Genomic DNA, 17,522 nt, shown 5'->3' on the forward strand with positions numbered 1-17,522 from the left:
CTAAACATTTTTTGGAATTGATGTTGGAAAAAGTACTGTGCTCAATGTACATCTAGAATTATATGATTTATTAACATATATATGATCCATTTAACATGTTTTTATTTGAACTGTGGTAACTGGATCTTGTTTGCACAACTTTCTCGACTAAAAATCTACATAAGTAAAATAATTAAAAGACAATCATGCATGTTTATTTATTGTAATTTGTTACATTCCATATTTCATTTCACATAACTGCATGTATAAGAATATATATAACAATTGAAATACTTGGTAATACAGTAAGTAATCTAATTCAACTCAATGTATTTATGCATCCAGACATTGTTTCTGAAGCTCAAACCAAACATATGAATTAAGAAGAAAGGTGATCTTTGGGTGTTTGAAGCAGGTATGATTGTTGAGGCAGTTCAGAAACTGTGGTTTTCATATAAAAATGTTAGTTTTATGGAGAATTATCAGGAAAAACTGAAAAGTTGCAATAAACAGCAGTTGTCTGGGCTTGCTGAGGGAAGACTGGATTGTGATGACAGAAAGACAACAGCAACTGAAATAATCACTCATTACAACCAAATTGAGCAGAAGACCGTCTCTGACAGAGCAAGACGTCAAAGCTGGTTATAAACAGCAGCAGAAAAAAAATGCAGGCTGTCAGCTAAGAAGAGGAAACTGACCCTAAAGGCCTTGTATCTTCGCCGCTGGTAGTATAATGTTATAGAAGGTATTTTCTTGGGACTCTTTGAGCCTCTGAGTATCAATGGAGGATTATTTAAAGAACCCACCTGGGTGTTATTGTTGACCACGTCCATCCCTTTATGACCACAGTGTACCAACGTCTGACGGATACTTTCAACTGAACAACTGGACTCCAATAAAGCATCTTTGGGACACAGTAAAATGGGACTTTCAGCTGACAAATCTGTCCCAAATGTGTGATGCCATCATGTCAATCTCGATCAAATCCCAGACGTAGGAATCAAACACACCAACCAGATGCCACCAAGGTGTACGTTTTAAAGTGGCCAGTGTGTCTTTTGTATAATTTTGTTTTTCCCCCGGAGCCACAGTTTGCCACCCCCCCCAAACTCCACATTTCCTCTCAAGATTCACCACCTATTTATCCCCAGGCGCCATTTCCATTTCAATGTGCAGTCAAGCAAATATAAATAAAACAAGAAGGAAATAATCACAATCTGTCAAACATTCAGACATCTGTCAAGAGACACCAAATCAGAGCTGCAACATTCAAAGCGTGGAGCGCAGAGAGACTTGCTTTCTCACTTAAATCTTTAACATCCCAGACTTCATTTCATCCACCAGCCACCGCTGCTCTGCTTCCTTATTCAGGTCAGACCAGTGTGTGTGGACAACGCTTGGCAACACAACAGGGCGAATTTGCTCAGGGCATCGCTTCAGGTTAAAGGCCAGCAGTTAGAAAATTAATATTGCCAGTCAAGGTTGTGGCGAATGCGGTGTCCGCGCACGTCGCTGTGTGTGAGCAACGACACCTCGGCTTGATTGACGGGCGTCAGAGGCTGGAGGTGAGCGCGTCCAAGCAGCGGGGCGGTCGTGCCGCCATGCCAACGCGCCAATTACTGCCAGGCCTGTGCAGGGCTGTCGGCCAAAGCGGTTCTCACGCACACACGCATGAAAATCAACCGCTCTTCTCTTCTTCATCCCATCAGGCTCATTCGCTCATTCCCCTCATCCCTCCATCCACCACCCACCGTGCCAATAGTTGGCTCTGCTTCATGTGAGCCACCCTCCTCATCCTCCTCTCTTCCTCCTGCCCTATTTGTTTTTCTCCCCTCTTTCAAGCTGTCACTTGCCCCCGTTTGTTCTCGCCACCTCTCCCCGCTCGGTCTGTCTGCCTCACCTCCTCGCCTGCTTCCTCTCTCTAACTCTCCCTCCGTAAACGGCCCGTCCACAGAACCCATTCATCCTCCACTGACGCCGACACCCCCCCCCCCCACCCCCCGTGTCGTCCATCTTTTATCTATCGCTCACATTACCTGCAGCGTGTTTATAACCTGGAGGTCATGGGAAGATTTCATCATTGTCCATCAAGGGTATTTAGTCTTCGGGAAGTGATTACGTCGCTGTGCATTGAGCAGTGCTAGTGTGAAAAACCGAAGTTAATAGAACTGATTACAACTTCCCAACTGCAATAAGAGTTGCATTGGGATCCCAGGATGATGCAATAACATTTAGATTCATTGATGAAATGACGTGCCTGGTTTTCACAGCAAGACATTAAAAAAAAAAAAAAAAAACCCTCTTTCATTTTGTTCTTTCTGTCCTCTGCAGACAGTGTTCACCCTTCACCTGCAGTGCTGCTCGCCATTTGTATTTACGGACCATTAAAAACCGAACGTCGTCTCCACACCAAAGCTTTATAGGCGATGCATTTATGGCACACAGAAGAACTCAATAATCACGAGCCTCGGAGTACACTAAAGAGTGCTTATAAAAAGACAGCAAGTGTGTGTCTGTGCGCTTACTGAATGAATGTATGTTTATTCAATGACTGAAATGCAGAGATTTTTGAATGAGAAAATTAAGATTTTTCATCAGCAGACAAACATTGGTCAAACGTCAGCCAATAGAGACAACAATAAAGGCTTTAAAAGAAGGAAGGAGGATGATAAAGTGAGGGTGATAAAGATGGAGGGCAAACATTGAAGCGGGAAGAAAAGGCAGTGCAGCAAAGAAGAGCGCGAAAAAGGTGAGAGGTAACGGACGGAGGGACAATAAAAGAGGGAAGGATGATATATCATCCTGTAAAATGAAGAGGGAGACAGAGAACGTGTCTGTGATGGGAAGAATAGGAGTGAAGAGACGACAGGGGGGAAAAGATGGATGGAGCGGAGGTGGAGGGCAAAAAGAAATACAGAGATTAATAAAGGAGACACAAGGTGAGTGATAGGAGCCTGAATGTTGAGGAAAGAAGGGCAGATGGGGGCGCAGTATTAGGATGGAGGGAAACTGGATAATGGGGGAGAGAAGATGGGAGAAGTGAGATGAACAAGACAATGAGTTAAATGGAGAAAAGATGGAGAGAAGCAGAGGAACTGTATTGGAAGGAGAGAGAGGGAGAGAGAGAGAGAGAGAGAGAGAGAGAGAGAGAGAGAGAGAGAGAGAGAGAGAGAGAGAGAGAGAGAGAGCTTTGTGTGAGTCACATAGTCTCCTCCACAAGCTATTAGTGATTTAATCACTCTGACATCACGGTGTGTGTGTGTGTGTGTGTGTGTGCGTGTGTGTGTGCGTGTGCGTGTGCGTGTGTGCGTGTGTGTGTGTGTGTGTGTGTGTATCATACCAGATTATCCTGAGGTAGTGCAGTCAGGAACTGGCTCATCACTCTTCCACAGCAGTTTGCATTCATCATGTCACAGTGGAGTTTCTCAAGCTCTGGACCGAGACCCACAAAAGTCTATATACTCCTGTATACTTTCATACTTCAATATATTTCTCAGCTATCTCAGGTACTTGTACTTGTATTTCTCACCTTTAGAGGCCTAAATCTTTCATCCTATATGAACACAATTCACAGTTAAAGTGAAAGAATTGAAGCAGCTGATGCCTTCCTTGCAGAGATGACAAGTGATCAAATTATGACGATAATAGTGGAGTCATCCAAGAAAATGGTTTTCTTGAGAAAACCACCCACTTCCAGCAAAGAAAAAAAAAGGATTTTAAGTGCCATTAATAAAGCAGAAGTCTTTTCTTATTGGGTTTAATGTTTCCATGAGAGCAAATCCAAATAGCACCAGCAGTTTCAAGATGGATCTGTTTCTACTCTCTAATTTCCTATATATCTACCAAAAACTTTCAGAACAGAATGTATCAGGCTAAATTCAAACTATAAATGGACCCCAAACTTGAAACTTTGGCGATTACTGAGGGCCTGTAACCAAAAAAGTTAAAACCTCTGTGTGTGGTGTATATATCTGTATACATAATGAATTAAGTTGTGTTGGTTACAGACAATAAAGAACAAGATGACAATAACTGGACTCACAAAAACAAAACACAGATAGAAAGCTTATGAGACAGACCAAGAACAAGTCCTGGGTGGATTGTGAGTCAGCAGTTTAAAACTTTCCTTTAGTTATAATTTAAAGCATCTGGTTGAATAAAATATACAACCAGCTCTATATTCAGGAGGTTGTCGGTGATCGAGAGTGCAGAAACAGCTAAATCACATTGTAATTACTTCACATATTTTCGTGTCAAAGTACATCTCCAGAAAAAAAGCGAGCTGAATGAAAGACTGAATCCTGTTATTACCATCAAGTACACGCTACAAATCGTAGCAGCAGAATGTTAAAAAATATATATATATATTTTAATTAATCTACCTGCCGACAATAAGCTTGACCTTACAAATGTATTCATGAACGCAACTTGTTATCCGAACGTTTGTCGGCTGATTGCATCTGATTGCTACCACGGCTGCTTTTTTTGCAATCAGAATATTTATTTATCTATTTATTTACTTCCATCACAATCTATTTGGTTTGCTCGTGCAGTACTCCTAGCAGAGGGACGGCAGCAGACGCTCTTACGGTCTGAGGCCAAATTATAATTTCAGCTCATTTCATTTGCTTGTTGCTGCCACCAGACAGGCGTCCAATCATGCACAAACAGAGGTCACTGCTCCGGCAGAATTTAACAATCCCCTCAAACCAGTCAGAGGGTAAACTATTGGGCAGTGTGAGGCTGTGCCCGCAGTCGCTCAGCAACAAAATAAGTGGAGGAAAACAAACGGACCTGAAAGACGCACATCACTCACCAATTTCTCTCTGGCATGTCAGAGGACGGAGATAAAAAAGTTTAAAACTGACATATGAGACGGGGGCGAAATCGAAAGAATTCGCGGATGCATAGAAGGCATCATGTCGTAGAAATGACATTTCAATTTTAAATGTACAACCAACAAATCAATGGCCAAATAATTATTAGATTAATCATTACTGATTATCAGTGACAGCCATGTACATAATGTTTTAAGGTCAATATTAGAGATTATAAGTCACTACAGTATTTCATGCTAAAGGGTATCTGAAGACAAGGATGAACGTGCAGAGTTTCTGTCAGTGGCAGACAACTTTATTTCCCTCGTCAGCAAAAAGAAAAGGATTTATGGGAAGCACAAAACAGAAGCTGTAAGTCTCTTGAAACGTGGCCTCCTAACATTACAAACTCTGTTTGTACGCGCCACACATGGTCAAATCTGCAGCACCTGAACCAGCCACCGACTCTGCTCACAAAGTGTTTGAAAACTTGCAGTCAGAATAAATCCAAGTGACGCCCACGAGTCCACTCACCCCGAAGCCTCCGCCTTGGCCTTGCTGGTCACTGAACCCACCACTGAGGCTTTTAATATGGTTTCAGCTTGGCAGGGCGTGGGGCCTGGGGCAGATGTGCAGCGGGGAGCAGGGGCGGGTTCAGTGGGTCGGGAAGGACGGCGGCCTGTTGCCACAGCTCCTGGTAGGTCTCCGGGCTGTGATTACAGGGTGTGTGCGGCCCGCGCTGCCCTGATCACAGGGATCCGCTGGCAAGAGCCGAGCATGTGTGTGTGTGTGTGTGTGTGTGTGTTTACTGTGGCGACTCCTAAATCTTACCATAGGGCGTGTTTGTGTGTGTGTGTGTGTCCGTACTTGGCAGATAAAATTGCTGGAACTGTGAGGCTAAAAAAAAAAAAAAAAAAACAACCACAGGGGGGAGAAGATGCTGGGTGAAGAAGTACAAAAAGAGAGCCCAAGCAGAGAGCGCAGGCAGGGAGTGACAGGGATGCTGAATGGAGAAATCGTAAAACAAAGAGACAGATACACAGAGGGAACGACAACACAACATCAACAGGGGTGCAAAAAGACAGAAACGGAGGCAAAAGGGTTAACGTTTCAAAGTGAAAACTCCTCAAGCATGTTTTTAATCATTCTGCTACAGCCCATCTTAATACAACCAATGATGTATGAATTTTAGCCATTTTATATGTAATAAAGCCAATGCTGAAAAAAGCCTGTCGGCAGTGTAATAGAATATTTGTGCCAATATCATCATATTTGATCTAAAATCTAAGAATTTAATACACAATGACATCAAAAGTGTAATAAATTATCCCAATATTGTAATAACATATGAGTGTAGCAGCATTTCTGCGAATAAAAGGTTTTTTTTGCAGGTTTTGTGCAGTTTTCTTATCAAAAACAAGCATCACGGATGGCATAGTCGTCATGCTCAGTCATTGAGGATACATATTGTTGAGCACACTATCAATTATGATTGTAGTAAAATATTTAGCTTTTTAATTAACTTTTTGGCAAATTATACATTAAAATCAAAGTGTGCAATTATTACACATTATACATTATTGGTTGCTATACATGCCACATTTTACTGGAGCTATTGTACACTATAGTGCTCTTGCTAAAAATATTTTTTTCTATAACTGGGTAAGGTTGTTTTTTTTCTTTTTCTTTACTGGGTCACAGGAAGACAAAAACCCTGAGAAGGAGGGCGGGAATGTAAATGGGTTCAAACAAAAGCCATAGTTGTGTGTGTGTGTGTGTGAAGCTCTGTGAGGCGGATCACTGTCGAATGGGGAAATTGTCAATAGGCAAATGACGGATGGTGGCGGCGGCATTGATTTTGATACACACACACAAACACACACACACACACACACACACACACACACACACACACACACACACACACACACACACACACACACGCACACACACACACACACACACACACACACACACACACACGCACACACGCAGAAAAAAGAAACAGGGACACACACGCTGAAAAGGCTTGTGAAGTTGTTAAAGATGCTGACTTAAGCTACTTAACTTTGACTGCTCTGACATTAGAGGAGATGAAGGGAAAAATAAGGGGATAAAGGCAGGAGGGTGGAGGGAGGAAATAAGAGCCTAAAGGCAGGGAGAAGGTGGAGAAACAAGAAGAGGAGAGGGAGGATAAAAGCATGCGCGCTTCATTTCCTCTCCGCTTCCGTCGTCTCTGTGGTTGTTTTTTCCTGCCGTTCGCCGCTCGCCGTCCTCCGTCTTTCTCTCCCGCACACAGACCGTGACGGTGCCGAAATGTGATTCCCTCTTTAATCTTCATAATCCACTTGGCCAGTGAATGTTTTGCTTTACTAATTAAACAACAAACAATGGGAGTGTATCTCACACATGGAGACGTACGCGAACTCTCAGGAGTTTCACAAACTTACAGCAAACCTTCAAGAGAAACTATGAAATATTCACAAGGAGGAGAGAAATAATGGATGCCATCCTTCTTACTTAGACTTCAGGCGCAGACACACGACAGCAGATGAAACAAATCCGTGGAAGCAAATCAACAACAAAGCTTCATCTTTAACTCACATAATTTCTCCCTTTTATCCTCCTATCTCTCTCCCTATTTTTCCAGTCTTTTCCTATTGTTGTCTCGTCTTTGTCTCACAAACAATGGGATGGACCAAAAGTTGCTACGGCAACAAACAGGGGGAGGAAGAAAAAAAAAGGCATAACATCGTCGTGCGGATGAATATGAAGGAAACCTTTATGTTTATCGGCAGAAAGGAGTTTTTCAATTAACAGCCGGTTGCGTGAACTTACAAGGATGTGAGGCTTGAACAATACAACAAATAAAGTACATCTAAAAACAGCATTAAAACTGGAACTACATGTAAATGAATGATGGATTAAACGTTCATGCTTGAAGAAAAAAGGCCTAAAGATAGATCAAACCTGGAACGTATTTCTAACTATAGACAAAAATTACATGACGATACTAAAATGTAAAGTACAACAGTTTTCTTTTTGCCAATTCCTACATGTCAGAGGTGAAGTATAAGGCTTCCCTCTAGTGGGTGTAGTAATTATGACAGGAGCAAAGTAGAGACAATAAGATAAACTAAAAAGAGGGAACGTCTATGTCACAGGGCAGTTAAGCCCACAAACACATGCACTTAATATTCACAAAAACAAAACTGTGAATGGGAACATGCCCAGGATTTTCCCTAAACTTGTCAAAGCCTTGTCAAAATGCAACTACATGAAAATGTTAGTATATCAATAACTAAAACAATACCAATAGCATAGATTTTAACTAAAACTGGACTGAGCTGAAGTACAATCGGAAACACATTCACGTGGATAATTATATTAACTCATTAACTAACTATAAAAAGATATTTAATATATTGTAAATTATTCTTATTAAAAAAATCCTGAAAGAAAAGTTGCTTTCATAATGGCTTCATTGAAAGACATTTTTATTTTCTTTAAAAAAAGCAAAACCAAAATGATCCAAAAAACCCTGCAGAAAAACCAAAAGCAGACACTGCAGAGGTACAGCTAATGTAGCAATTTTCCATGGAAAGAAAAGAGCCCATCTAAACACATAATCGTCTGCTTTGTTGTGTGACTGGTCAGGAACATTGAGGGAACTCAGTCCTGATAACGGCACCGAAACCAGACTTAAAACAACATTTTGGACAAAATACGTTTGATTAATTATACGATGGCTCAAACAACTATGAAATGTAGCTTCCATGAAAATCCAAACACATCATAGGCTGTTTATTGTCTTGAAGGGTTTCAGCATGTTTTCTTATTCTAACAATGCTGCATAAATATGCCCAGGAGGAAGCAGCACACACACCAACCAACCAGGACACTGTGACGCAGGTTTGGTGTGTCACGTTCACACAGAGGAGGCAAACAACAACGATGAGAGACACGCTTAGATTTAGTTTAGTTTAGTTTTTTTCTTGTTTCTGTTCCGACTCATTCGAATCTGGTAAACAATCCAGAGTGAAACCGGTTTAATGTCAATATGATAAAACAGTTTATTAGTGTGTCGATAAGAGGGATGGGCGAAATGTGTGTGTGTGTGTGTTTTCACACACACACACACACACACACACACACACACACACACACACACACACACACACACACACACACACACACACACACACACACACACACACACACACACACACACACACACACACACACACACGCAGTCTTGTGACTTCTACCCATACGCCCGCATTGTTCTGCGCTCCACACACACGCACACACACACACTGACACACAGCTTTTGGGGATTTTGAGTTCAAAGAATGTTTTATTTTTGGAACAGCTTTGGGTTAGTCACCCTACATCGGTGACAGACGGAGAAACAGGTTGCAAATATCAGGCACTTCACAAGCAGTGCAACACATGCTTGTAGACACCCACACAAACACACGCGTCCTCACTTTTCCCTCATGTTTTTTTTTTCCTCATTCTCTCTCCTAATTCCAAGAAACATCTCGCCAAAAGGGAGGACGTGTTGTTTAAAACGTGCGAGCTGACTTCTCCTTCACCGGCAGCTAATGCATGATCACAGCCCTTCTGACAGCTTTGTCAGAAACACTAAGAAGTCGAGTTTGGGCTTCATCGACACATAATGAAACATGGCAGGGCGCTCGGATTACAATAGATAAAACTCAACATTGGGGGGATGTAATTTGGCTGCACTTGGGGGAAGTTCTATGATCCAATTAGAAAGCGACATAACAGGAACACGTCCTTGGAAATGAGCTCATTGGACTGTGTTGCTATGCATTTTTGTGATGGAATTACCCTCCACTAAACCCCTCCCACTTAAAATTAGCATCAAATCAAAGCATGGAGAGCCTGCCTCGCTTCAGATTTCTCTGGGGATGAAGTATATTGTTAAGTGCATGTGAGGCAGGCAAGGGCCGAGAGCTCGATGGGCAATGCAACAGTGATTAAGGGCTTGAATGAATGTGGTTCATAATCACGACGTTATTCTTCGGAAGGTTGGAGAAAAAATGATCAAGAAGGGCAAGACTACACGGAGCATAGTTAAGATGTAATATGGCCCTGTTGGGAGGTTGACATGCAAAGTTAAATGTACAATAAAATATTCTATAGAAATGTTTAGAGATGTCTTGGTACGTAAAGTGAGCACGAACACACAGGGCAAGGTGGTAATTGAACAGGCGTTGGCACAGTTTGGCGGCGACACCTGTTTCAAATTATAATGAGCAGCCAGGGGACTAGACCACACACACGCTCATAGGCACACACACACACATATAATACACACACAGACTGTCTCTACTAGTGTGCAAAGACATGTCATCTGATTAACCAAAAAAAACACTCAGAAAGAGAAAAGGAGGCAGATACAGCGCTGCAGAGAGAAACTGAGAGACTCGAAGGCTGCACTGAGGCACAACCGAGTGATAAATAAAAGAAGTATTAATTGGGTGAACACAAAGAATTAATTTATCCCTGATGTGTAGAATGGGAGTCTATAGAAAGAACAAATATAGACGCACAGCAACCCTGACACTAAAGTGACACTGAATAAATTGCACACCAGCACGCTGAGCCCGAAATACAACCGCTCTGAATTCACCACAGATGCAAACCCGTTTCTTGAGCGGAGCTTTGGCAGTTAACCTGTGATCGACTGGGCATGTTGAGAGATTGTGTTCCTTAAAGGTCACTAATTCGCTGAATACAGAGGAAGTATTATTGAACCATAGGGAGCAGCGCCATCCAACATGTTGGTGAGTAATGCAACTGTCTGAAATTCTACTTTTCCTGTGTGTTTTCAAGATAAATAAAATAATGGCCATTGTCATTTTTTTTTTTTTTTTTTTAATCAGTTTTATAGATATGAGGTGGTAAAGTACAAAACACATCTACTGGAGCCTGAAGGTAAGATTTATGTGGTGGAGCACCAGATAAAATGAGGACGTTCACGTCAAAGAAAGCCAGTGGAGTGTGTGAGTTCCTCTGTGAATATTAAATCAGTGTTTGTGCAGTTTTTGTTTGCAGAGGACAGGATGACATGAAAAAGTAACACTCAACATCTTCTTACCCTCATCCTCTGATCTTGAACTCAAATTCAAATTCACAATAGTCACAATGTTTAAAAATGTATTATGGGTTAAAAGAAACTGTTTTTAGACCTTAAACTTGGACTTATTCAGAGGAATCTACTGTCTCCAACATTAAACTCGACTGTGTCGACCTCAAAAAAAGTGTCTGTTGTCAAACATCTAAATGTTTTTGGTTGATAAATGCAACCACAGATCAATGGTGCCGTAATGTTTGCGTAAATAGTCTTTCAAGGCCCAACTGAGCCCAAAGGTCGAACAAACATCATTAAACGTGAGAAGATTTTCTTTTTTCTTTTATGTCAGCTGTTTCTTGAAGCTGCAGTGCCGGCAAATTTTTCATACAAAGCAGATTTTCTGGCACAATAATGATAAAAGACAACTGCTTCCTTTTTCTCACAACTTCCCTAAACAGCTTCTTTGGAGAGAATAAAGCTGCGTTTAGTGTGTGAAATTAATTGAGTTTCTTTGAAGCCAAGATTCATGATGGTAACTGGAAGTCAAATAAGACAGAATTTATCTTTCCATGTGGGTTCAATGCAAATTTAATTTATATTATAAAATCAGGACACATGAAGTTGAGCAGAAATTCCCTCTTCCTTCTCTTCACCCTTCGTTTCCTTCGTTTCTCTCTCTCTCTCACGCTCTCTCTCGTGCACTTCAGTTCTGCTCCAGCACTTTTTAGACTTTCAGCAGCACCTGGTTCACTTCTTCTTCTTCTCCTTCGCCCAGACTCCTTTCTCTCTTCCACCCTTTCACCCATTCACCGTCTTACCAAGCTTTTATGAAAGCTCACTCCAAAAGGGCAGAGTGGACAAGGAGAGTGGACTGAACAATACCGTTTAAATGAAAGGAATTGACAACGCTGGGGGAGGAGAACTATCGCAAGGATTGAATGGAGAGGAAAGGTGGGAGGAATAAAAGTCAAGGAGGGGAGGCGTAGATGCCATGTCATGTTTGGGTTGTGGCAAAATTACTTTGCTCTTGAAAGAGAAAGATGGGGACAGGAAATGATGAGGTGCATGATTCCGGAAAGGTGAAGAAGTGAAGGGAAATAAAGGCAGAGAGAGAGAAGGTTTAGGGAAGATGAAGACAGCAAGAGGAAGGAAAACTGGCAGGGAAATCTTGACAGTCAAGGTGAAATGCAGAAAGGAGGGAAATGCAAATGGAGAGAGGTTGAAAGGGGTGATGGTGAGGGAAAAAAAAGAAGAGGATTAAGATGGCATGAAGGTGAGGGAAAAGGGAGAGGTGACGAAGGGAAGGAACCAGGTAGGAAAGGAGATGCATCAGTCAGGAAGAAAGACGGGAGGAAGGAAAGAAAGGAAGAAAGTCATTTCTGGGTTGACAGTCAGCGAGGACGTAATGAGGCAAAGACAGAGAAGGGAGAAGAGGGTCGATGGAGGGAGGAACGACAAACGAGTGCAGCAGATTAAAAGAGCAGGTTGAGGTTGGCGGAGAGCAGGAAGGTGATATTTGACATCGGCTTCAAACGGATGAAGATGAAAAGAGGTGAGAAAACAGTGCAGCCGAAAGAACACACAAGAATTGTTGCAGATGAGAACAGAAAGCGGATAGAAAGATATTTAGGAATAAAGACAAAGAGCTTATAGGACAGTGATAATGAGGGAGACACTAATCCACCTTAAACGAGAACCCGACGACTGATTGGACTTCCCCATGAAACAGCGATAGACCGAGGGAGAGGGTGGCTGTGTGTGGATAATGAAGCAGTGTACATACTAAAGCCACAAAAGAACGTAACATAGAACGCACTGATCAGTGAAAAGAAGATGAAAGAGGCGGAATAAAAGCAGAGGTGAATAAATAAAAGAGCGGGGCGGGAAACAGCGGGAGGGATTGATCCATGTGCCACAGGGGTTTTCTTCACTTGGCTCACTCACACTTCTTTACATGGAAACATCAGATTATCGATCCAGCCCCTCCTGTCCTCCTTCCCCTTCTGCTGCCTCTCTTGCTCATCCAGCTTCCGCACAGCAGAAGCTTCAAAGCCTCTCAGCTCCTTTTCCTCAGTATTGGATCCAAACTGCCACTTCCCTTCGTTCCTCCTCAGCTCTCTTCTCTTCAGGGGGGGTTTTATTGGAAAGCACAGACCAGCAATGGGCCACAGAGATGAGGATAAGTGGGAATGAAGCTCCAGAGCAACATCAAATAATCCCGCCTCGCGTCAGGCCTGGAGAGGACATTCGCATCCGGCAGGAAAATGGGAGCATGCGGCCGTGCTCAAGCACGGTGGCGCTCGGAGAAATAAATACAGTGACGATGTGAGCCAGGCGAAGCGGCTTGATCGTATCCACATACCTTCTATTGCATTTGATCCAACTTGGGTGTTGGATCAAATCCCAAGCTACAGCTACATCCTAACATCCCCCCTCTCCCATATCAGGTAAGAATGTAACCATGGTAACAAATGGTCACCAAACAAGTACTATCAAGAATCTCTTGACACATTGACATATGTATCTCCAAATTCCAAACATTTAAACTGCATTTGGGACAAATGCATGAAGCCGGGATATTTGTTGGTGTATTTATCAGTATGAGTGGAAAGTCTGACACACTGACTGCACAAAAGCATCACCAAAGTCATCAGAGATCATCCTCTGAGTACAATGAATGTCGTCGTCAATGACAATCCATTGAGATCCATACAAATCCATTTAAGGGAGCTGGTTAGAAGTAATCTGTATGCAGGTTATCTTGGGGTGGACGTACAATAATGTACTTAGCATAAATATGCAGAAGCTGAATGGTGAGACTTAATTGCTTGTGTGTGTGAATGTGCATGTGTGTGTTCTTCTGGTTTCCTACAGCATTATATTACATATAATTTCCAATTTGCTCCTCACATTATTTTCTGTAACAGTTAAAACACCAATAAGAAAGAAAAAAAACTATTGGCCTTAAATGCAAAGATCCTATATATTACATGTTAAATACCACGTTAATGAAAGTAATGTTCAGTGTGTGTGCATTTTTATCGACACCATGAACAAACAGCAGTATTCAAATTAAGGATTTTGTGTGTGTTGGACACAAACAAAACAATCTGATGGAAATCGTATGTGTTTGTTGCATAAATTTTCCATGTACCGATAAGTAATTGAATGGAGTCCTGAGCGCTCACAAGCACAAAGTCAAATGTGACATCATGGAGCTGCACATGCTGCTGGAGGAAATAGTGAAACGCATCGGTGCGAACAGCAAAAGAAAAAAAAAAGATGATTTGGAAAATAGATGATCACTGACAACGAGAGATTCAGAACTGATTGGAAAGCCCAAAAGGAAAAAAAGGCAGAACACTGAAAATAGAAAAGTCAAAAAATAAAAGTTGAGGAAAGCTGTGGAAATGCCTTTCGCCTTTTAAATGATTTTAAAACACACAATTATAATCATTGCAAACTTCCGACATTGCAAATCGTATTGCGGTTTTCTATATTAATCTATAGCATCGTCACGATGATAAAGGTGCTAAATGGATGGTGACTTTTGTTTTGGACTTCTGTCAGACGTGATTCTCAACATTCGCAACACCACGAGTGAAACCTTGCAGTCGATCAGGCTCTCTGGCTTTGTTGTGATGTTAACATCTGGGCATGTTTGACACACAAACATATGTTTGTCCAAGGTGAAGTACGTCATCCTTTAGATATGAATCAACGGTGCAACTGGAAATACATTCTCCCTCACACTGCTGCTTGCTGCTGTTCTAATCCAGCGATAACCTAAATAAACTTTATTTATTTATGATCCCCGGAGTCATTTTCAGCAGCTTCACACAGACGAGCGCTGCATGGCTAATCCACTTCTCACAAAAGAAGATACTTCATGTTTACTCCTGACCCACAAAGTTGCAATCTCTCGGCAATAAGGCATACTTCACTGTGTGATCTTTTTAATCCTCTTGTTGCAGCAGCACCGACAATCGCTGCACTTTCAGCTAATCTGATCTGGCGCGATCCGAGCTCCTCTGACATCAGCTTTCCACTTTGTTCCCCGTGCTGATGCACCGGCGATGGACAACCAGGCGACCAGAGGACAACCTTCATTCTACAGTTATCACCAACTTACACCACTCTCTCTCTCTCTCTCTCTCTCTCTCTCTCTCTCTCTCTCTCTCTCTCTCTCTCTCTCTCTCTCTCTCTCTCTCTCTCTCTCTCTCTCTCTCTCTCTCTCTCTCTCTCTCTCTCTCTCTCTCTCTCGCTCCCTCTCTCTGCTGCCCGGCTGACCTCCCTGCTCACCAGCAGCACTCTCTGCGTCACTGATAGCCCATCATTTCATTACACACACAAACACACACTGTGCCCTTGCGATGACACTCCTACCTAGAGGCTGTCTGGTTTCAAAAAGTTCTTGCCCGTCTGTGACTGAAGATCTGAAACACATGCGCACATCTATAGTTGGACTGAAATGACCACTGAGGCCGTAAATCACCAGCCTTTAAACTTACATACATATGATTAAATTCTAACCTCAAACCCCGAAGCCAACAATGTCCTTTCAAGGTCAAAAAGTGGCACGCACACGATTCTGTGTACACACTCACAGAAAAACTGCTTTTGAATGGTCTTGCTATCATTCAAAAGTCACACGAATGCACATTTCTGTATTACTGGACTTGAGAGAATACACTGACTTTCCCGACATAAAAACACCGTCAAACACCTCGAACCACTTATCCATTTTCAAAAGCGAGAAGTGGTTAAAAAAAAACTCTTTGTGCATAAACGCCCCCATTCTTGCATCTAAAAGTCAATTTGGCAGATGTAGATACAGCAAACTGCGTTCGCGCGCGCACACACACACACACACACACACACACACACACACACACACACACACACACACACACACACACACACACACACACACACACACACACACACACACACACACACACACACACACACAGAGTGCTCGCTTTATAGGCCCCAGGAGGCCCGGAGGAAACTGCATTCCCAACCGCTTTATGTATTGGTCAATTTAACACCGCTAACATCAGCATATTAAAAATGTATGTGCCCAAGGACACGGAAGCAATCTGCTGGGCGTCTACGTGTGCGCACACGTGTGTGCAAGCATTTAATGCAGAGTAGCCCACCTCGAGAAGTGACATTATAACACTGTTATCTATCTAATAGAGCTTTTTATACCGCGAGACACTCGATTAACCAAAACAGCAGTTTGTGAGCAGAAGTCAGGCGCACACAATGGAGACCGACGCCAGGATGTGTCATTGACCCGTTGTTGCCCTCGTTTCATCAGGCCAGGGAAGCGCCGGGGATTACTCACATGGTCTCGTCGTTCTGGAACTCCAGTTTGCCGGCGGCCAGTTCGTAGTCCTCTCCTCCCTTGGCGGTCGCGTCCAGGGTCCGATAGGGGACGGCGACCAGGCCGCGAGCGCCCGACGTCCGGAGCACCTTTACCTCCATCACACCCACGCTCTCACTCACCCGCTGACTGGCACCCTCAAAGGTGAAAATGCCTGAGGAGGAAAGAAAGAGAGAGAAAATGAAAGAAAGAAACTTTTTTCAGTGGAACACTGGAAAACAAGCGAGGCTAATGAGCACCTCCGCTCTCACGTAGTGTATATAGTACATTCTATATAGTGAAAGATAACAGATTCACTCCCACTCTCTCTTGATTGAAGATAATGTGCAGTAGGCTCCCCACTCATTCTCCCTCACTCTATCTTTCTTTGGATGCTCTTGAAGTCTTAAATCAGTGTTTTCGTGATAGGGCTTTATGGATACTAAAGGAACACTTTTGAAAATGTAAACATCTTCAACACAGTCCGACCCAATAGTCCTCCACGCAAGGCCAGTAAAAGCTACTCTACAGGATTTAAAGGCTCATTTCACCTGCGTGGTCGTCGTCATAGATGGTCACCGTGGCGGTGTGGTTGTCGCCCAGCACGGCTTTCGGGGTGGCGCTGGCATCCAGAGGGGCAGTGCCGATCTCGGGGAAGCCGACCACACGGGGGTTACTCAGGTGCACGTAGAAGTACTCATCTTCCTCAAAGATGTCGTCATCAATCACCCCGACGGTGATCTCTGAGAAAAACGAGAGTTGCTTTGACACACTGTTTAAAACATCGAAAATGAAATCCAATATCTGGCGAGATGCAATGAAACGTGCATCAGCTCAAATACAATATTATTGCATTCAGTATGAAAAACACACACCCCATTAAGACTTGAAATGCAACTCATGAAATGGTGCAGAAAGTCAATCTAACAGTTTTAAAACCATCATCATCTTTTTCATACCGACACTGCAGACACAGAACATGAAACAATTGATTAACACGTCCAGAAAATCGCTGGTTCAGCAACGTTGAGTTTGAGTTTGCTGTGTAGTGCAGCAATGAGTGCTTGTAAATTGACACCAGCTTCTTCGTATCTGGTGCCGTGCCATGAGTAGTGGACCCCAAAAGAGACAACGCTCAGAACTCGTGTATACAGTGTCTGCTGAACACGTGTTGAACCTCAGTTTTCATTGATTTGGTCAAGTTTAACTCAACTCTCAAGATCATATCATAAATATAATATTATAAAAT

At 42.7% G+C, this 17,522-nt stretch overlaps 1 protein-coding gene across 1 annotated transcript in view; it reads right to left on the reverse strand.

The window, feature by feature from the left end:
* The window catches only part of slc8a4b (solute carrier family 8 member 4b), a 104,210-nt gene that overhangs the window by 30,362 nt on the left and 56,326 nt on the right, over positions 1-17,522 (reverse strand). Inside the window, exons 10-11 of the mRNA XM_080519121.1 lie at positions 16,825-17,016; positions 16,256-16,448 (exon numbers count right to left, since the gene is read on the reverse strand). Of these exons, the coding sequence (XP_080375247.1) occupies positions 16,256-16,448; positions 16,825-17,016 (385 nt within the window). The remainder of the gene's footprint in view (positions 1-16,255; positions 16,449-16,824; positions 17,017-17,522) is intronic.

This window comes from Blennius ocellaris (genome assembly GCF_963422515.1).
Source record: "Blennius ocellaris genome assembly, chromosome: 23".
NCBI lineage: Eukaryota > Metazoa > Chordata > Actinopteri > Blenniiformes > Blenniidae > Blennius > Blennius ocellaris.